General features: G+C 36.8%; 1 protein-coding gene across 1 annotated transcript; it reads right to left on the reverse strand.

Moving 5' to 3' along the window:
* Nucleotides 1–800: 800 nt before the first annotated feature.
* On the reverse strand, nt 801–1,816 carry LOC149144068 (heavy metal-associated isoprenylated plant protein 24-like). The gene is made up of 3 exons (XM_089449597.1): nt 1,646–1,816; nt 1,156–1,234; nt 801–966 (listed from the first exon to the last, which is right to left on the reverse strand). Exons 1-3 carry the CDS (start codon nt 1,715–1,717, stop codon nt 902–904), a joined length of 216 nt encoding a protein of 71 aa, XP_089305723.1. The 5' UTR covers nt 1,718–1,816; the 3' UTR covers nt 801–901.
* Between the last annotated feature and the right edge of the window lie 21,639 nt (nt 1,817–23,455).

The raw sequence follows: 23,455 nt of genomic DNA on the forward strand, positions 1-23,455 counted from the left end.
CAGAAATCGTTTATGGAAATTCCACCTAGAGATGTATCAATTAAATTAATTAATCAACATTTAATTTTCACTACGTCTAACTTAAGAAAAATGGTTAATTAATAATAATTTATTAAGAAAGGTGTGAATTCTCTAGATACTCACACAAATCAACTTAGAGATGATCTCAACCATTAATTAAAATTTAATCTTGACCATTGGAATCTCAACTAAAGATTATAAGGAGTCAATTGGTAGAGATTATAAGGAGTCAATTGGCAGATGGAGAACAGATTTTATAAACACTCAACTCGACAACCTTGGTTACAATTTACGACGAGACATCTCATCAACTCTTACCCAAGTTATAAATGTTTCTTAATTTCTAAATTTTCGTCATTGCACATAAATATTTATACATATAAATTATTTTATTGTTATGTATTACTTTCAGAAGTTCCCATGTATAATTAAGGTCCGAGATTGTTTTATAAGTTTAGAGTCCTTAGTTTCTAGGTAATTTGGGCCTCCACAATGGCCTACAACAATACATAGACCTATGGTCTAGGGATAGGACTGTCACTCTCACGATACAGGATTCATAACCAATTCTTTTTTCTGGGTGGCTAACCTCAAAATTTTCATTTCTAGAATTATGTATAAATAAACCATAGTATTCACAACGATAAGCCCAATATTGAATATCGAATTCTGGCACTATAAAAAGAAAAAATAACGACTGTGTTTCCCTTTGAAAACAATACATTGTACCATGAACAAAATTTCCAGGAAACCGATTAATATCCTCACCACAAAGATAGTAAAAGAGAATCATTTTATGCAATGGAAGTCCATCCAGAAAGAAAATAAATGCAACAAATTTTGAGCGTTATGGCCACGGCCGAATTCACCAACAATCCAACTAAATAATGTATCCAGTTACGGTTAACTTTTGCTCCTTTCTGTCCACATCCACCGATTGCACGCCTGCGCATGCGAGATTCATCGCATGAGATAAGTTGCTCCAAGAGATGATTCAATCACCATTAAGGTTTATATTTATGATAGAAGTATTGTATAACTGATAATAATATCTGAGAACATCTTAATATGATTTAATATAATGCACCATGTGAACAAACCCAGTTAAAGAACCACACGAAACTCAGTGCTCACCTTTCATGGACGAGACTGACCTCCTCACTTTCTCCTCACAGCCGTCACAATCTATATTGCGGACCCTCAACACCACAGTCTGCACCAGTTCCAGAAATTAAAACAATGATCAGCTTTGCAGGATCAAATTTACGGCGTTGTCTAGGTTTTGGAGTTTTGGGTGGAATATGGTAAACCATTTCAGAAAAAATGGAGTTTTGGGTGGAATATGGTAAACCATTTCAGAAAAAATGTAATAGTTTGTTGCTTAAATTGTATTTTTATTTGTATATAAAGATTCAGCCTCTTAAAAAAAATTTGGAAGTAATATAGATTAAAAAATTTACGATTCAAACTTGTAATTACAATAAATCCGTATCAGATTCTTAATCAATTCTGACCCAAAAAAGAAAAGAAGAGAACAGAAAAGCATCATGAAATGCTCATTTAAACTGGAAATTAACGAAATACACATCATAATTAATTAATAAAAGTGGGGGATGCAGTATACCTGCAACTGTAATTGCTTGACGTGTCTCGTGCGATCGCCGAAGAAACTCGATACATAATCCAGCGCGCCCATCGAGCAGAAACTTGAAAGAAATCTCGAGTGTGCTTTGAAAACGGCAGAAATATCTATCTCCAGACCTAGAAGCAGATATGTTGTATAAAAAGAGAGGGCAGAGATTTTATAGGCAAACTCGAAACTACTAGGCGGTCTTAATGGTTGGAATTAGCAATATCTACCAGTTCTAGTTGTATTAAAATGATGAAAGCCGGTTTCAATTTGATATTCACATTTCCAAGCAGCTTACACGCTAAAAAAATTCGCCAGGTGGAATGCCACGATAGTAGCAAAACAGCGTTGGAGCCCACTTCTTTGTAGAGAAGGCCCTGTAGCAGATCGGATCGGATACTGCGCCAGAGTCGCCATGATATTTTGAAGCTCTTGCCTACCGATTGTTAGTTAGTTACTGGACGGTGGTGAGGGCGATGGCAGTGTTTTAGCAATAATCACTTGGCAAGTCGGTTCCACGCGCAAAGAAATTGATGATAAAAGGATGAAAATAAGGATTGCCTTTTTGTCCGAACAGCGAGAGACACCCGTTTCTACACGATTACACGGTTTTTTTGGAAGATGAAGGATAGCCGGTCATCATATGACAAACATCCGAGGCGGTTCAATGGCCGAAGTAGCGACTTCTCATGGCCTTAAATTTTGTGATAGGGTAAGGTTGTAATTTCATATATATATATATCTATTTCGTAAAATTGTAACGGAATCTGCATAGGTTGAATTTAGCTTAAAAAAATAACAAAACAGCAAGAAAGATATAAAAATAAAATTTACTGAAAATAATAATAAATTTATTAGTGCAAAAAAAAAATAAAGTAATAAAAAATTATAATTCAATGAAATATATTTTACATGGCTAGTAGAAAGATGTCAATATGCATTAAATATACAAGTAATTTTAGTTAACTCTCCATGAAGTCATCAGTTAACTGTCTCATGTAAGTGGAGATATTCATAGTTAAGTAAAAGGCCATGTTTGACAGAGCTGGTAAGATTATTGTGGGGCATGGATATTCCTACACCTATTATTTTTTCACATTTTCTATTTAAAGTTGAGTCTATGAAATGGCACTAACCAAAAGGCAGAGATAACTAGTCTTTGGGGGTTGTTACATTTTGCTTTATTAAAGAATAAAAGTTTATGGGAATTCAAAGATAATGTTGAATGGGAAACAAAAAATTTGAGTTTCATTTTCTGCATCTTGAGGCTTGACAACTTAAAATTTCAGCTTTGCAAGACGAATTTGATGAAGCCCAAATTTACCACATTTAAGAGAATCAAATGGTTTCACTGATTTCTTATTAAAACAAGCAAATTTGTTGGCGAATGGTTTTGCTGAGATTACAGAATTAAGAAATAATCAAGTGGTATCCCATTTCTTTGTCTCTCTGTTTTGATGCTTTTCTTTTCTTTGTTTCTTTTTAGTATCTTTAGTATTACCCGGAATCGGAATTCAAACTTCAAAATTTGTGACGACAAGACATTGTATCTTTTAATTTTTATAAATAACAAATATACATTTTTCTTCTAAAAAAATAGTGACCATACGATCATCAATTAACTATCTCATGGAGATAGTTCTAAATAAGTGAAACTCAATTACTTATTTGTTATCTTCAATTTTTTTTTTTAAATAAATCTTTTTGTAATTTGCAAAATTATAATATCTAGTATTTTTCAAAATATTAAATCCAATTGTACATCAAAAACTCACACAATCTAGCCAAAAATTATATCATCACATTTAAAAAAAAATGGTACCATAAGGAAACTAAAAAAACTAGACTGCTCCTTTCCTTTACGCTTACGCAGGCAGTCACATTGTTGGAATCAACGGTTAATACATTGTTTAAATCAACGGTTCATTCGGTTCTACACGATTAGACCTCTCCTTTCCTTCAATCCATGAAAATGGATAGTCCGTCATTACATGACAAACATACAAGTCAATTCTCTCCCTGAACCAACGGGCAATTCTATTGCTGAAGTAAAGTTTGTGTGTATCCCGTGATTTTTATTTGTCTTGTGCTCACTCAGGCCCTCAGATTCTTTGAATCAACGGTTCACACATCATTTCATTCATGTGTATCCCGTGATTTCTATTTGCCTTGTGCTGACTCAGGCCCTCAGATTCTTTGAATCAACGGTTCACACATTATTTCATTCAACGGTTCACTCGTTTCTACAAGATTACACGCCTCCTTTCTATCGACGAATGGAAAATGGAGCACGATGACAAACATGCTAAGACAATTCAATCGCTGAAGCAGCGCCTTCACCTGGCCAAAATTTAAGTAAATCATATTCTCAATAATGCAGCCGCATTATTTGAATCAACGGTTGGCTCATTGTTTTACTCGTTGATCGAAGCATTTCAATGCCAGCGGATATGTGGATCAGGATCAAATGTAAGGGTCATAATATTATGATTTGAAGGGTTGTGGTTGGTTTAAATTTTCCTATATCTGATATTGTTTTAGTCGGATAAAAAGTGTGATTAAAACCAAATTAAGATATGTATTGTTAATTTTCATGAATAATATTATATTATATTATTTTTAATAGATATTTAGTTTAATTTAATTTATGTACCAGTTTAAATTTTAAAAGAGGAATCTGTATATTTTCGTAAATTTTGTGGGTATCTGGTGATTTCAATTTGCTCTATTCTTACTCAGGCAGCCGCATTGTTTGAATCAACGGTTCGCTCATTGTTTTTACTCGATGATCGAAGCATTTCAATGCCAGCGGACATGTGGATCAGGATCAAATGTCAGGGTCATAATATTATGATTTGAAGGGTTGTGGTTTGTTTAACTTTTCCTTATATTTGATATTTTTAGTCGGATAAAAAGTGTGATTAAAATCAAATTAAGATATGTATTGTAATTTTTCATGAATAATATATATATATAGTTTAATAGTTAAGTGTATGTGTAATGGTTAAATGTATTTGTTTTATCTTATTGATACAAGTTTAAATCTTAAAAAAATGGAATAATTGATGTAAACTTTGCAATTAAATCACTGAACAATAAAATTTCAATTTGATTTGATAATGATTTATTATTATTTTATAATTTTGAAATATAATTACAAAATAAGTTAAACATATAAAACAATTTTATAATATATTATTAATAAAAAATCTAAATAACTGATATAAATTTCAAAATATTATAGTTATTTATTTTATAAAAATTTTAAAAAATATTTTAATCCAATATTTTTATATTTAATTATTTAAAAATGTTTTTATGGTTTTTCTATTATTTTCTGGATCTTTTGTTTTTAAAAATAAATTTCAAAACATTATAAGTATTGATTTTATGATTTATTATTATTATTATTATAAATATTTAAATAGAATATTTTTTTCGTAAGTTTGGCAAGACTACATCTTTATCATGTCTAATTTATTACCCCTATCGCGCAGGGAATTAAACTTCACGTATATGAGTGTCTTAACACAACACCTTACCATTGTCTATCCAAAGCCCAGTGGACTAAATGGAACAATTTTTATATATAATTAACTAAAAATAGTTTTTTTTAATGTTTTTTTATTATTTTCCTTACCCTCCACCTTAAATATGTTAAGCATTGATTTCATAATTTTTTTAAAAATATATTTAAATGGAACAATTACTATCTATATTTATTCAAAAACATTTTTACATTTTCTTTATTATTTTTCGACTCTCAAAAATATGTTTTCCTTATTATTTTCTCCGTCTCCATCTCAGAAATAATGAAGAAAATATAAAAATTGTTTTTATGTTTTCTCTATTATTTTCCCCACTGAGACTTTAAGAAATAACAAAGAAAACATAAAAATGCTTTTATGTTTTTCTCTATTATTTCTCTCAAAGTGGACATAAAAATTAATAAATATATTATAAGACACTTAAATAACATATTTCACCCCACCCCACCCCACCTTTATATTTTACCCAACATTTCCTCTCACCCACACTTTTGTATATATGTTATACCCAATATTTTCCTCCACCCCCACAAATTAAATTTTATTTTTGTTAATTTCTTCACACTTAACTAAATCCATACAGAATATAAAAATATTTTTAAGTTTGGGGGTGACAGGTGGGGACAAATAATAAAGAAAACATAAAAATATTTTTAAATTTTCTCTATTATTTGCCCCCAACCTCCACCCTCAAACTTAGAAACATTTTTATGTTTTCTGTATTATTTCCTCCACCCCACCCTTAAACATTTTTTCTTTTTTTAACATTTATTTATTTATGTTTTCTGTATTTTTCCCTCCACCCCTTACTCTCAAACTTGAGATTTATGTCTACATTTTTACATTTAGCAATATCTTTTTTATATTTTTTTGTATTATTTCCCTCATCCCCCATCCCCAAACTTCAAGAGGTTTATGTGTATCTTTTTATGTTTTTTTATAATTTTTTCTAGTCTTCTCCCTTAACTTCAAGAGGTTTTTGTGTACCTTTTTACATTTAGTAATCTTATTTTTATGTTTTTTTATATTATTTTCCCTATCTCCCCATCTCAAGAAGTTTTTGTGTATTTTTTTACATATACTAATATATATATATATATATATATATATATATATATATATATATTTTGCTAAAGCAAGAGTAGTACCTTCATTATCATTGAAACAGAAAATAGCTTACATAGATTACAACCAACCCAGTGGATCCAAGGACTAGGAAAAATCTACCACCCAACTACCAAGGGCATCAAGTAAGAGTGAAAACCCGGAGCCCTCCCAAACAAAACAGTAAAAACCCTCAAGTGCTCGACTGTGGCAAGGCCAACCAAACAACCCACCACTAACCGAATGGTGGACTAAGACACAAGCCAAGGGAATACGTAAATCCAAACGGAAATACCATGCCCGATCCAACGGTGGAGGAAGAAATCGGAGTGCCAAGGAGCTCGACGGTTAACCGTATGGACCCACTGACATGCACGAAGGATCCTGACCATAGATTTCCCAAGCTTGATCCAACGGCGGAGGAGGATATCGCATTGCCAAAAAGCCCGCCGCCTAACCACATGGACCCACTGACATGCACGATGAATCCTGGCTGTCGATCCTCCATGCTTGATCCGACGGCCCAGGATCATATCGCACGGGCCTAAAGCACTGCAGGTTAGTGTGCGATGAGGGTGGTATTCGTACCCACCCCTCTGCCATGTGTAGCAACTTGAGTGGGATCGCTCCCAAAACATGAAAACCACTTTCTGCTTGAAAGGCACCCGATGACCAGAAAACCACTTTGCAGGCAGAATTACATCCCCGTGAAGAAAAACAAGAAAATCCCGACCACCATGAGAGCCCAGAATTCGGCTTCTCACTCCGACCCCTCCGCACGAGCTGATGAACCCCTGTAAAGTACCGTCCCCACCCTCCGACCAGCTGCCCAGGCAACATAATCTGCCGAGTAACCAAAGAAGGGTAAAAATGAGGAAAACACAACAATTCATACCGAAACCAAACTATCTGGCCACAGCCTCCATGGCTTTGTTGCGATACAGCATCATGTCTTCATCGGCTTGGCAACCACACTGTTCCTTTAGTCTGTTCTGAGACAACCCTTGCCAACCCATCACGACTCTGCTACTGGTACAATTCACTCCTTGGTTAGCTAATAAATCTGCCAGTTTGTTAGCCTTCCTTCGAACATGGTTAAAACTTACCGTATGTAGGCGCATGAGGTGGAGTTGGATCTGTTGAAAGAATTGGATCAACCTCCAATTTTTTGAAACCTTCTCCGGCCCCGTGCCCCAGCGAATTCTTTTGACTGAGTTAACGATTAGCTCAGAGTAAGCTTCGATAATCACATTTTGTCGATTTTCCTTCTCTAGGAGTTCTAAGCATTGCTCCATAGCCATTAGTTCTGCCATGTTGTTAGTGGCTCTACCTAAATGACAATGGAAGAAGGAAATGATAGTACCTGATTCATTCCTTAACACCCCTCCAAAGCCAGCAATACCCGGGTTGCCTTTAGAGGCCCCATCAATGTTATACTTCAGAAAACCCTAAGGGGGAGGATGCCAAAAGTCTTGCTCAGTTTCTATTATCCTAACCTGTCTGTCCAGGCCCTGAGGAATAAGCCCCTGCATGCCCAACTGTCTGAGAATTCTCATTTCAGCATCTGAAGGTGGATTCTTAGGGGGATTTCTCACAGTCGTACTAACCATCTCCCTAAGTTGTCTTAATGTCTGCTCAAAAAGACATTGGAAAGGTCTCTTCCCATTTTTAAAGATCCTATGGTTCCTTTCTTTCCATACATTCGAAATAATGAAGCTATGTGTGAGAGCCAAAGTTGAGCATAGAATTTCAGAATCAGAAAAATTTCTCCTCCAGTTGTTCAGGGTATTGAATAACTCCCTCTATCCCTGTTGGTCTCTCGGAATATGGTGGCAAAAGAGTCCCACAATCTAGAGGTGACAATGCAATTATCCAGGAGGTGTTCCATAGTTTCCTCTTGGGCGTCATAGAGCTAGAATCTAGAAGGCCCCACAACCCCTCTTTTCTGAATGTTGTCCCAAGTCAGAATTTTCCTATGGTAAACTAGCCACATGAAGAGTTTAATCTTCATCCAACCTTGATGCCTCCATAGATTCTGCCAAATTCTATCCGGAGCAAGAGAATCCAGCTCAAGGAGGATGCGTCTTGCCTCCTTAAGATTAGAGGTGCCCTCGTTGTTGTTGCCCCATCTTAACTGATCATGCCCCCCAAGTACTAGAATCTTCCTTTGTTCCAACAATTTCATAAAAGCTTCCCCTTTAGCTTTCAAAGGGTTGTCTTCCCTATAGATAATATTCCTCTAGTTTCTCCATTTTCCTACATTATTGGTTTGATCCCAGAAATCTTTAACCTTAGATAGCCCCAAGATGTCTGTCTCTATCTTGAGGTCCTTAAAATCCTCTTTTAACAGTATCGGTTCTTATTGCCATTTGTCTTCCCAAAAAAGTGCCAAATCTCCCTCTCTAATTTCCCAAAAGCTATTCATTTGAACTAAGCCTCTATTATCCCATGCCTTATTCCAGATATATGAGCCCTTTATACTTCCAGACATCCTTATATGATTGTTAATTTTCCAAGTACTGGCATATTTCTCTTTCCAAATACTAGCCCACTGAGCCTTTGGTTCTTTAACCCAACGCCACCAAAGTTTAGCGCTTAGAGCCCTGCTTAGAACCTCTGGATTATCCAAACCAAGACCTCCATGATTTTTAGGTTTGCAAATATTTTCCCAAGCAACCAAGGCCCATTTCTTTCTATTCTCTGCCTTGCCCTAGAGGAAATCTCTTTGAATGGATCCGAATTGTTGCAAGACTCCTTTAGGCGTAGGGAGAGCTGAAAGCATGAAAACTTGGATAGATTGAAGAACAGCCTTCATAAGCACCAATCTACCAGCCAAGTTTAAAGATCTGATGGTCCAATTTCTAATTTTATCCTGCATCTTGTTGATTATCGGGTCCATATGCTCTTATGCAGTGGTTTAGCAGTTAGAGGAACACCCAAATATTTTGAAGGAAGGAAATCCCTTTGAAAGCCCAGTATTCTGGAGATATTCCTTTGAATAGCAATATTGGTATTAAAGAAAAAAATCTTGGATTTGGAAAGATTAACCTCCATACCTGAAGCCATGGCAAAGTTACTTAGAAGTTGTTTGTAAGCTAGAGCTTCTTTGTCCGTAGGGAGTCCTTGCAGCATGGTATCATCCACAAATTGTTGATGAGTTAAGGACTATCCATTCTCAGAAAGTTGGAGACCATTGATTTTGCCGTCTTCCTTTTCCTGCTTGATGGACCGACCTAGTCCTTCCATCATGAGAATAAAGAGAAAGGGAGAGAGTGGATCAACCTACCTAAGGCCTCTTGAAGGAACAAAAGTCTCGGAGAGAGAACCATTTACTAAAATAGAAAAACTAGGAGAAGTTACCAGGGCCATGACCCATCTGACCCAGTTATGATCAAACCCAAAAGCAATAAGAACCCTCCTAATATAGGTCCAGTTCAACTTGTCATAAGCTTTGGCTAGGTCCAGTTGCATGATCATTCCAGCCTTCCTGTTGCTAGTCAGTGAGTGCACCACCTCCTATGCTTGAATGATATTATTGAGAATTTGCCTACCTTCCACATAACCAGATTGTTCCCCAGACACAAGAGTGGGCAAAAGAGGTTTGAGTCTATTGGCCACCACCTTAGATATTATCTTGTAAGCCACATTGCATAATGCAATGGGTCTAAACTTATCTGGAGTAAGGGCATTATCAGATAGATGAAAGAGGTGTTGAGTGCTTTCAGAATAGTTCTATTCCTTCTAGAATCTTCTACTACATTCAAAATGTCCTATTTAACAATATTCCAACAAGCTTTGAAGAAATCAACATTGAAACCATCAGGGCCTGGTGCTTTACCATTCTGCATTTCCTTGAGGACCTCACTGATCTCCTTTTCAGTCACTGGCCTATTAACGTTAAAGTTATCCTCTCTGGACACAAGTCTTGGTATATGTCTGGTTAAGTCCTTGATGAAATACTCTCTGTCCGAAATGGTTTCCTTAGCTATCCCACTAAAGTGCTGGACTAACACAGTTTCTATGTCTTCGTGGGAACTGAGGAGTTGCCCTCCCTCATCCTTGATCGAAGAGATTCTATTATGTGCTCTATTTGCCAAGGTGGACCTGTGGAAGAATCTGGTGTTTCACTCTCCTTCTTTTAGCCATTGCACTCTAGATTTTTGTCTCCAAAATATTTCTTCTTGTTTACAAAAGTTCTCCCATTCTTGCTGTAGTTTGGTAGCTTTCTCATTTCTGACTTTGTCAAAGCCAACCATGATAAGGGTTTGATTTAGTTCCTGCAATTTATTTTCAACAGCTTTTTTTCCTTCAAAAATATTGCCAAATTCGTTCTTGTTCCAATCTTTTAGCCTGCATTTGATATGTTTTAATCTTTTGTGAAGAAGGAACATACTTGTACCCTGAATGTGTAAATCTTCAGACCACCAACCTGAAATGTTGTTGATGAAATCTGGATGGGTGAGCTAGATATTTTCAAATCTAAAAGGTCTATTCCTGGGGGTGCCTATGCCTTTGACCTCCAGTTGGACCGGCCAGTGATTTGATCCTCCAAAGGGGAGAATACTCGCTGCCATTTCCTTATTATTGAGCATAAGGTCCTCTGAGATGATGAATCTATCTAACTTCGATGCAACTAGAGACTCTCCTCCTCTTTTATTGTTCCAAGTAAAGAGACCATTACTGGAAATAATCTCCACTAGCTTCATAGAATACATAAAGGTTTCAAAGGCTAAGGAGTCTTTGTTTAGGGTTCTGGTACCCCATTTTTTTCGATAGTGATTTGATCATGTTGAAATCACCACCCAAAATCCAAGGTATATCTACAAATCTTGCTCTGAGATCCACCAGAGAATCTATAAACCTGAGTTTATCATCCATTCTCTGAGGGCCATAAACGTTTGTGACTAGATAGATCTCCCTATCCCCCACAGGTTGAATAACCACTGATAAATAATTTCTAGAAGCCTCAGCATCTATTATACCAATCTTTTGGGGTTCCAAAGAGTAAGAATGCCACCTGCTGAATTTTCTGCCTTGACTTCTAAAAACTCAAAACGACTGAGCCATTTACTATATATTTCTTTAATTTTCTGAATGGAACATTTAGTTTCCTGGATAAAAATCATATCCGGAGCTTCTTGTTTCATTCTGTTACTAATTAATCTTTGCTTCCTTTTACTACCAAGACCTCTTATATTCCAAGAAGTGAACTTCATCATTAAAGATTTGTGAAGGAGTAACTAGTTAGGTCTTTCATCTTACTTGAATCTATCATTATCTTTCGACATTCCATCAACAACTCATTCTACTTTTTTCTACCTCTTTTCTTTCCTGGGCATTTAGGTGTTAATCTTGGTGTGTTTTTTAAAGTTTTCACCCCTTCGCCACCCTGTCTTGCAGTATTACTTTGCCTGTCCATCCCTGTAGTCTGGGTTTTCCATAAGTATAGCTGTTGTACTCTAGTGAACTCCTCTTGAGGTAACGAGTCTATCCCTCCCATGGTTCCTTGTTTCAAGAACCCTTCCAAATCTAGGTTTTCTCTCTCAAGAATCTCCTGTAGCTCATGGTCCTCCATTTCCATCTCACTCTGGGTCATTTCCTGGTCCATATCCAGTTCTGCATCACTCATCATAACCTCTTTCTGTTTGTTATTATCCTTTGTTTGCTCCTTGTCTTCCTCTTTCTCCTTCTCCTCTGGACTTCCCTCCATTCTCTGATCTGCTTTTTTTGTTTCTTCTTCTTCTTCGAGCACTTGGTACTTGTTCAAACTGACGTAAGGCCCTTCTGCTTGATGTTGTTTAAGTCCCCGTTTACCCCCTTTTCCTTTATGACTCACTTTATGAAAGTTTTTAGTATCTTTCATGGTGGTTTCTTTGCTCTTATTTTCTATTTTACTGAGAGGGCAATCCCTGAAAAGGTGTCCATGGTCATGGCATCTGTGACATATAAAAGGAATATGTTAATAATCAACTGTTTGAACCCATTCTACATCAAAAGCCTCCAAAATAACCTCGTCCGGTAAGGCTCCAGAAAGATCCATTTCCACACAAATTCGTGCAAAGGAAGTGTATTTTCCTCTTCTGGTGGCTTCAGAGGCTTTGACAAAACGTCCTAATTTATTTCCTATGGCTGTTAACGACTCTGTTTGCCAATAATCAAGAGGAAGGGAGTAAAGCCTTACCCATACCGGAACTGAGGTAAATGTCTCCCGCTCTGGGACAAAGTTCATCATCCATGGCCTCATATAGAGGCCAGCTGCCGTGAAGAAGTAGGGCCCCCCTTCAAACACTCTATCTTTATCCTCAATATTTGTGAAGACCATAGTAAAGAATCCCTTGGACCCAAGATGTAGGTCAATGCTTCCTTTTGGTTTCCAATGATATTTAATCCATGTTTGTAATGCTTTTTCAGTGGGCCATACTCCCATGAATTTACAGATAATAGCATATGTCCACATGTGGTCCCTGTGTGCCTGCAGAGTAGGATCATTCAGAACCACTCTGGGTCTAACTTCGGTTTTGGGTTTACATGGACCCTTCTGTGCCTTGGTTTTTGCCCCCTATTCCTTGTCATCTTCCTCCTTGTCTTTTGTGCTATTATTCTCCTTTGTTGTATTTCCCTCTTGCTCTTCTTCCATGCTTTCTTTCCCTACTTCAGCAGCACCTTTGACCTCTTCTATTGGCTTCTTACCTCGACTGGCTACAACTTGCTTGTAGGAGGGAGTGGAGCTCCCTCCTTTGTGCCCTTCCATGGAGTTCAACGTCAGCTAACGACTGTAAACCCTAGCTCAGCAGTCTCCCTTCCACGAAGAAAATCCCAACTATCCAACACTCTGGTTCCACATATACTAATATTAATTATTACATAGTTTTATAAATATATTTTAAAATATTTCGCAATTAGAAATTTACATATAAATTTATGTGTTTTTTATGGGATGTGTTAAATATATTTTGATTTGAGCTCATTAATAGTGATTATAATGGTGAAATTGAAAATTAATAAGATTTTGATATCCAATTTTGAAATTGATGAGCTATTCATAAAATATCATAGTTGTGGAAAAATATGAAATTATATTATAAAAATATGTCATTTTCTTATTGTAACACTTATTAATTGATGCAATACCTCAATGGGGGTGGGTGAGCAGGCGGTACGGGACCTAGCTCCCAGGAGGTGAAATGATTTCTAATGATGCATGCTCCTCGACATGACGACAACTAAGCAAAGTGGCAGAAGTTGGCTAGAAGAATCGAGAAGGCATCAATTTATTACATATTCAAACTGACCAGCGTTATAAGAAACCTTTGGTGTCTTGGTATGGGAGGAAGGGTGAGTGGAATTAACTTGACTGAGTGTGCACAAACCTATTACCTACGCATGCCCATTGTTCTAAGTGGCCTGAATTTGAATTAGTCTTGCTATGGGAAGTATGTGTTCAGGGTATATATTATTCAGGTGACTTGTAGGATGGTGTGGGGTTTGGGAGAGAGGAGTTAGGGTTGCCCACAGAATAGGCTGACAGTGACGAATGCAACACTTGAAATGCTAATTTGAGCGACATTGCTCAACCCTGGTCATAATTCCCAAGCCAATGCTAGAATTTTGGTAAGTGGAGGTTTTTCCTTCGGTCTTAATTACCAACTTTCTTATGATTTTGGTTAATGTTTGGTGGTCTTGGTCTTGTTTCTATATTGGGAAGGTGTCGCTCTGAATCATAATTTGGTACTGGGCATCTAGAGAGGTGGTATTCTGTGGACCTATTACATAAGAGGCACTATAAAGGACTTTTTTTTGAAGGGTGGGAGTAATTTGGGTCATAGTTGGCGTGCTGCTAGTGCCTGTGGCTGTTGTGGGCATGGGGTGAGTGCACTCCCTCTTGAGGGTCAGATGAGCCGAAAGTGAGGGCATGGTTCAGGCGCTCCCTCCATTATGAAGAACTAGTGATGTTTTAGTTAGGAGGGTATGACTCGCCAATGAGGGTGTGCTAGGCATGGAGTTGAGCCTAGGGGCTAGTCAGGGGAGCAGGCAGTCTGCGTAGAGGAAATGAATGAGGATGTGGAGGAGGTCGCAGACATGGAATGGAAAGTGGCATATGTTTGTGCCCAATCAATAGGCTGGGTGGAGTACTCACCATCATTGGATTCCATTGCAAAGCAACTCCTCAACATTCAGGCCAACATGGAGGTCATCCATCAGCAGAGATACGATGACACAAATGAGACCATAGCATACATGAATGACATCCAATTCAGCTAGGGGGATATTGTTGATAAACTTATCTCCATGTGAAAAAGTCATTGCTGCATCGACAAACAACTGGATGAGATAGAAACGAGACTTGCCCACATTGACTTCCATGTTCATGAAGGTCACGACCCTCCAAGGGCCCCAATTTCTCGTCAGGCACTGATTCATCCCCCTTGACATGTCATCTACTAATTGTTTTTTGGTTTTGTTAGTGTTTTGGGCTATCTGGCTAGTTTGCCTTTAGAAATCCTGTAAGAAATGGTATTACCTTATATGTTTTTGCACTAATCTCCTCGCCAAAAAATCTGGTCAAAGTGAAGCCAGGAGAGAAGAAGACATATTGATTAAACGTTGTACCTTTTTGAAAAATTAATGGAAAAAATTTGATCACATTTTGATCGACAAAAAAAAAAAAAATATTAATTGATGCAATATAAATAAAATTTATAGTTTTAATGGAAAACTGATTCCATGACTAGAAAAACAATATTACTAAAAAAACATATTTAATTATAAAACCATTTTTTTAACATATTTTTGTAACTTCTCAAAAACAACTATTAAAAAAAACCTCTTGAATTATTTTTAAAATTAATATAATAGAACAATATTTTCATTGAAAACACTAGTATCCTTAATCAAGAAGACCATAAATACAAAATAAAATACACAGAGGCACTAGATATAATGAAGAATCCCCTTACTCTCAATAGGGATGGTGGACTTGAAGTCAATAGAAACTGACTCTCTTTACTCCCATTGCTCCACTCATAATTTACATGGTTGTCCTTTTCTCCTTCTTTTCTTTGTTGCTCCTTTTTTATTTCTATTTTTTATTGGTGGTCTCCCCACTTTTCCCCTTCTCCTTTCTTCCCATTTGACTTTCTCTTCATTTCCCTAGTCCCCACCATTTTCTTTTATTCCATTCCTCTCACTCTCTTCCTCCTTTCATATTTCCTATGTTGCTCCTTTACCCTCCTTGTTTCACTCCCCTGTTTCTTTTATTACTTCCCTCTCCCTCTCTTCCTCCTTTATCTTTCCTGTGTTTCTCTATTACCCTCCTTGAATTTTGACTTGGTTTTTTATTTATCATTCTTTACGACCATTTTCCCTCTAATCCTTATTTCTTCTCTTTTCCTTTCTCTTCTTCTCTTCTCCATTTTTGTTATTCTCTCTAGTCCCCTTACCTTTTGTATTGACTATGGTTTGCCCCCCTTTTGTCCTTTACCATCTCTGCTTTTGTTTTTTGTTTTTTTACTTTCTTTTGTGTTTTTCTTCTGCGCTTCTCCTCTTCCCTCTTTTCATTTATTTTTCTCTTTCCCTTTCTTGTCATATCTCATACTTTTTTGACCATAGGTAGGGTTATGTCTATGGTAGGCCCCTGTCTTTTCGGACCACTGGAATTAATCTTCCTCAGTGCCCCCCGCCCCGCCACCCCCCCCCAACCCCCCATTTTTAGTTGTCCTTAGTATTATATATTAATTCCCTTTTCCTTTGTCATTAATTATCATCTAGGTCTTAGGAATATTCTAACTTATTTATGTAGCTACATTTATAATGTAGTATTATTTGTTTAGACTATTATAAATATTATAGGGTAATCAGTCTTAGTACACTTATTTATACTCTTTCTCTTATCAAACATGCCAACTTTGGCATGTATTTTTCCTTCATGAAAACAATCTTAATGGTCATGGGTCTTACATCTTTTACATCAAATCCTAAGCCTGCATGCTTGGCCCGTGGCATCACTACAATGGGGGCTCAAGGTGCCTTGTCTTCTCTTGCTTGGCCTTTATCCATCCAACTCATTTGCTTTAATAGTTTTAGGTCAACGCCCTTTCCATGCTTTTCAAATTCACAAGATACTCTTGAGAAATGTCTATGGAAGGTGATCTTACCAAAGTGGTCTTGGTCATGGTGCCCGCTTGGGTAGTAGAAATGGAAGGTGGCCTTACTTTCTAGTGCTCTTGGACAATTTCTTGGAGATTTTATAAGGCCACCTCCCTCTTTGCTAAATGTTGTTGTATTTATACCAACATTTGAGTGATCAGTTCTTCTTTCCAACTATCCATCTAGATGATTTTATCTCAAAGGAATACAAACTACACTCTATGCTTGTCCCAATCGTAACACCCCTATGTTAATACTATCTTTATATTTTCTTGTGTAACTAAGCATATCAACTTTATATCAGATTGCTAGAAGAACATCCATCTTCATATGATGAAGACCATTACTGTGAAACATGTCCTTAGTTCTATCTTGATACCAAGTTGTGTGAATTTCATGTTTAAATATTAATCACATTTAATAATTAATTAATTAATTAATTGAATTTTAATGTTACAATTAAAAGTAATTGTATTCATAATAATTTAGCAACATAATTAATCATAGTTGATTATGATTGATTATAATTAATTAATCGTAATTATGTGGTGACCATGATTAACTTATAATCATGATTAATTATATTTAATTCATTGAAGTTATATGGTCAACATAATTAAATTGCAATTCATTTAATTATTTATAACATGTAGAGAAGAGATGGGCCAAAGGTTGATAAGGGGTAGATTATGGCATGAATCGCCATGCCCACAGGCTTAAAAATTAAATGCCAATCTTGTGGCTGGAAAAAGGATTGCTCGATTAGGTGGCAATCCATGCAATTCTACCGCCCACCATAATTGGATTACCTTCTCATTGATCTGTAAAATTTTGTGGATATTCCACACGAAAGCTTGTCACAATAGATTTGATAATATTATATTAAAAATATGAAATTATACACTATTACAGTTTTATTAAATTTCTAGATCTATAGATTTTACTCTAATTAGTGCATGCATGTGAATGATAATTATGCAAAAAATAGTGAAAAAAAAAGCTCACAAACACATAAGACACAATATATGCTTTGGGAAACCCTTTCGGGAGAAAACCCAGCTAGAAGGTGAGGCCATTCCACTTTCTTTCTATGTCTGGAAATATGGTTGCAGGTACAAAGAAGTATGGCCTGTGGCCCGTAGGTTGCTATAGTGCACAAATCCTCTATGTGTGCTCTACCTCATATCCCTCTTGTCTAGTTTATCTCATCTATGGAAAAAAATGCACTTGAAAGAATGGGATGCCTCTTCCTCCTAGTGGCCCATTTATAACACAAGCCATCAACCTACTAGTTGTTAAGTTTGACTACCTCAACTCTTAACCAGAGTTACAATATAGAGTCTTATAGAGACTTTTACATCATAATCACATGGCTAGCCCCATTTCCATGAATAATTGGGGCTGACATGACATCCTATCGAACCATGGTGGTGAAAACAGAAAGGTCAACTTCTGAGTGGCATAACTTTTGCATACAGACTCTGATTGACGTTCTTCTCATGTTTTTGGAAATATATCTATGTGTAGAATAACATGAAAAGGTACAGTACTAAAGTGGAAAATTTGAACCCTCAAAGTACTCCCGAAAGGTTTCAAAACCCATTTTTCCAAACTGGGTCCCACTAGTAAAAACAGTCTCGTGAGCTAATTCCCCCACTTTTACACTCCCAATGCATTGAAATGGATGAAAAACAATATAATGATCCAATCTAGATCAGTCATGTATGGAAGAGGTAAATTTATTGGAAAGGAAATATGAAGAGCGACCACCTGGGTTGGTAACCCTAAAATGATTTCAAAACTTGAACTGAGATGAATAAGGGGTTCAATGTTTAGTATTGGAGGGATTATTTATGAAAGAGAGCGTCAAAAAATGAAAAATTACAAGAGTATCTAATTCTTTTGACTGCCACTTCCCGTTTTCCACCCCTAGTATTTATCCGATGTGACAAAACCTGTATGCAGTGGGGGATTGAATTCATGAGCTAGGTGCTTGTTAGGGGATGACAAACCATGATGCTTGCTATGACTGATAAACCACCATGTTTTCCTCCAGCTGATAAACCACATGTATAATGAGTAACTCGCTCTTACTGGGAATGCTAAAACATGTTTTCTTTCTACGATTGATAAACCACTATTCTTTTCCTAGGCTAATAAACCACTTACAACTATTTTTTCATTCCCTTAAGTCATTTGGGAAATTATTCAGAAATTCAGTTACTGAGACCCTGAATGTGTCACGAGAGTTAAAATTCATGGAACAGAGTGATTTGGTTGCCTACATCTGGGATTTGAGTGTGTCTCCTCTTCTCTAATCGCCAATAAAAAACTGGTTTACTAATAATTCATCTTAGTGCTTGTTTGTGAATTTCGAAATTACAATACAACTGTGAAATCTATATATTATTTGGTATAATTGAAAGCAATGTGTGTTTTAACTATGTTCTATACTAGAACTTTGTTGTTCATTCTACAGCATATGTTTTAAGTGTACTATGTAAATCCAAATTTGACCCTTGTATTAGTTTCATTGGATTTATAGCTGGTGTTGTCGTTGTGAAAAACACCCTCCAATTTTTTTCCTACATCCTGAATTTTGGAGTCTCCATGCAATCTTATGATCTGTCATCTCAAGTTGTTCATGGTCACTTCATGATTGGTTGATGTTTTCTAAGTCTTTAAGTCATTTTGTGATATTTTAACTGTCGAAGTCACTTGCTTACACATGATTGTATTTTGATGCATTCATAAGAGCACCCGTTCCTAGTAAGCATAGCAGTCAGTGTCTCCCCAAGGGAGATAGGCATTGCATAGTCTTTGGAGGCAGTTCTTGCGTAGTGCTTAGAGGCAATGACTATGTAATGCCTAGTGGAAGTAAATGCACAACTCTTGATGATAGTGACCACACAACCCTTGGTGGTAGTGACTGCATAATTCATAAAGATGTTTTTTGCACAACCTTTGATGACTGTCATTGTTAAATTAAGTTTGACAATCATTATGAGTTTCTTCAAGTCAGTTTTGTTAAATTTCTTAGCAACAACCATCTACTCTTGACTCCTGATCTCTTGACATGAAATTATGAACCCTAATCCTTAGCTGCATGTCTAGTCTCCTTGCACAAAGAGTCTACCATGCAGCTTACTCAAGTTCACCTTTTTCTTTTGAGTTCTGTGCAGTTTGGCTTAGGAGAATTGTCTCACTCTTAGTTGAAACTGCATTATCATTTGGGTGAGTTTCTCAAATTCATGAGAATGAAAATTATGCAAAAAATGGTGAACGAAAAAAAAAAATCTCACACGCACATAAGACACAATATATGCTTTGGGAAACCCCTTTGGGAGAAAACCAACTAGAAGGTGAGGTCGCTCTACTTTCTTTCTATGTCTAAAAATATGGTTGCAGGTACAAAGAATTATGGCCTATGGCCTGTGGGCTGCTATAGTGCACAAATCCTCTCTGTGTGCTCTACCTCATATCCCACTTGGTTATTTTTTCTCAACTATGGAATAAATGCACTTGTAAGAATGTGATGCCTCTTCCTCCTATTGACCCAATTACAACACAACCCAATAACCTGCTAGTGATTAAGTTTGACTACCTCAACCCTTAACCAGAGTTATAATATAGACTCTCATAGAATATTTTAAATCACAATCACGTGGCTAGCCCATTTTCCATTAATAATGGGAGCTAAAATGACATCCTCTCGAAACATGGTGGTGAAAACAAGAAGGTCAACTACTAAGTGGCATAACTTTCGCATACAGACTCTGAATGATTCACTTATTATGTTGTTGGAAATATCTGTGTCTAGAGTAGCATGAGAAGGTGCTGAACTAAAGGGGAAATTTTGACCCCTCAAAAGGCTCCTGAAATTTTTCAGACCCCATTTTTCCAAATTGGGTCCCACTAGTAAAAACAGTCTCCTGCGCTAATTCCTTCACTTTTCCACTCTCAATGCATCGAGATGGATGAAAAAAAATATAACGATCCAATCCAAATCACTAAGGCATGAAAGAGGCAACTTGATTGTAAAGGAAATATGAAGAGCGACCACCTAGGTTGGTAAGACCTAAAATGATTTAAAAACATGAACTGAGCTTAATAGGGGGTTCAATGTTTAGTATTAGAGGGATTGTTTATGAAATAGGGGGTAGCACAATGAACAATGACAACAGTATCTAATTATTTGGACTATCACTACCCATTTTCCACCCCCAGTCTTTATCCAATGTGACAAAAATTGTATGCAAAGGGGCCCAAGTTGAATTCATGAGCTAGGTGCTTGCTAGGGGATGAAAAACCATGATGCTTTCTACGACTGATAAACCACCGTGTTTTCCTCCAGTTGATAAACCACCTGTATATTAATTCATTGGTTCTTATTAGGAATGATAAACCACGTGTGCTTGCTACGATTGATAAACCACAATTCTTTTCCTTGACTAATAAACCACTTGCATCTATTTTTTTTCAATAGCTTAACTCATTTGGTAAATTTCTCAGAAATCCAAAAGGTGGGACCCTTAACCTATCACACGTGTGGCAATTCATGGAGCATAGTGATGTGGTAGCCTACAAATGGGAGGTGAATGTTTCTCCTCTTCTCTAATTACCAATAAAAAATCATCTTACTGGATAATTAATCTAGTCCTTGTTTGTGACTTTTGAAATTACAATATAGCTATGAAATGTGTGTATTATTTGGTATGCAATGTAATGTGTGTTTTAACTATGTTATATACTCAACCTTTGTTGTTCATTCTACACCATATGTTTTAAGTGCACTATGTAAATACACAACCGACCCATGAATTGGTTTCATTGGCTTCATAACTTGTGTTGTCGCTGCGAAAAACACCCTCCAAATTTTTTCGTACATCCTGAATTGTGGACCCTCCTTCGATCTTATGATCTGTCATCTCAAGTTATTCGTGGCCACTTCATGATTGGTTGATGTTTTTCTAAGTCCTTAAGTCTTCTTGTGAGATTCTAATTGTTGAAGTCACTTTCTTACACATGCTTGGCTTTTGATGCATTCATAAGCCCACCCTTCCTAGTAAGCCTAGCAGTCAATGTATACCCCTGGAATATAGGCATTGCATAGTCTTTGGAGGAAGTTCCTACGCAGTGCCTAGAGACAGTGACTACACATTCCATAGTAGAAGTAACTGTGCAACCATTGATGATAGTGACTGTGCAACCCTTGGTGGTAGTGACTGCATAATTCATAAAGACAGTGTTTGCACAACCTTTGCTGACACTTAGTGTGAACTTAAAGCCGACAGTGAGTATGCAGTTCCTCACGTCATTGTTGTTACACTTATTAGCAACAACCATCTCACTCTTGGCTCTTGGTCTCCTGACATGCACTAATGAACCCTGATCCTTAGCTGCATGTCTCCTCTCCTTGCATAAAGAGTCTACCATGGAGCTCATTCAAGTTCATCTTTTTCTTTTGAGCTCCATGTATCTTGGATCATAAGGAGCATTCTCTCACTCTCAGTTACAATTGTACTATCATTTGGGTGAGTTTCTCAACTATCGCATTCACGCACTTTTTCTTTCAAAAATGTCACTTTCACTTTCACGACTGTTGTTTTTGCTTGCTTTTACTTTCACAATTGTTGCTTTTGCTTCCTTTCACTTTTACATGTGTCCCTTTCACTTTCTTTAGCTTTTGCAAGTGTCACTTTTATTTTTTTTCATTCTTGCATGTGTCACTTTCACTTGTTTCCACATATCTTTCTAAAGCACTTTGGTGGAAAATTAGAGGTAAATGCAATGCACTCTTCTGCATTACCTAATCCTATCTACCATAAGAATATGTGCTAGACACTTTCCCATAGATTAGTGCACTTTCTAGTTGTACTCAATGCTTGTTTTCAAACTTGCATTTTAAGTGTCGCAAATCTATGTTTCAACTATTGCACTCAAAAATAAATGTCGCTTTTCTGTCGTTTCAAGGTATGTGTTATCACCCCAAGAAACTCACCTAGGTTGTAAATCAGTGATGCTCAGGAACATTAAAAATTCAACAGTTTTGTTGGATAAAATGATGGATAAATGGAAGATGTGCAGCACCTTTAAGCCAAATAACCACTCCTACTATGATTTACCCCAAACATGGGTGAAGACCCCCAAACTACAAGGCTTTCAACCACCAACTACTCACGGTTTAAGGTAAAATTGATGATGGAGAAGACTGATTGCACCAGCAGATGCACAGAGCTCTGTGATGGCCAACTGCAATCAGTTAGAGGATCTGCACGACTATTATTCAATAGACAGTGAGGATGACAGCTCTCTGCTATTTGAACAACAGCAACCTGCAAACAATTTCAATGAGCCACTAAATTATAATACAGAGGTGGGATGACCGCCCCTCTGATATCAAACATTCACAGCACATCAAATAAATGCAAGCAGGCACAGCCTAGAACAAGAACAAGAAGTGGAAAGTGAGCAAGTGACAGCAAAAGAAGCTTGTATTAATGGAAATCAAGACCAGAAGCTGCAGGTCTCATAGTATTAACAGTCTCCAGAAGTTAAAAGGCTACAATAAGCTCTCATTCATCAAACACTAATCAATCAATTACATCACTGTTCTGGGTATATATAGAGTTTGTTTACAAAATTTCTCTGCTGGTTATGCGTGGAGGAGCCCATAAATGGTCACCAACCGCATTTACATTTAGAAATGGGCCTCTGATACATATCTGACTCTGTTTAAATGGATTTGACAATCTCTGGTGCTCTGCGGTCTTTCTTGGAGCAGGTGGCGTGAAATACCAAAGGAACCATAACTATTGAATGCTCTGATCAGATGAGCGGTGTCCTGCTTCCTCCTCGGCCATACTGTAGATTAAATGCAGTTGCCGAACATTAAAATGACTCCATTATGACTGTGATGTTTTAAAACAGTGAAACGCTGCCCAAACTGTTCATTCCCGCCCATCATTGCTTCAATTTTGATTTTACAAGGTTCGGGCATGGTTCA

This window comes from Pinus tabuliformis, chromosome X (assembly GCF_031772625.1).
Source record: "Pinus tabuliformis cultivar Carrire ecotype Pingquan chromosome X, CPIR1, whole genome shotgun sequence".
In the NCBI taxonomy this organism is placed as follows: domain Eukaryota; kingdom Viridiplantae; phylum Streptophyta; class Pinopsida; order Pinales; family Pinaceae; genus Pinus; species Pinus tabuliformis.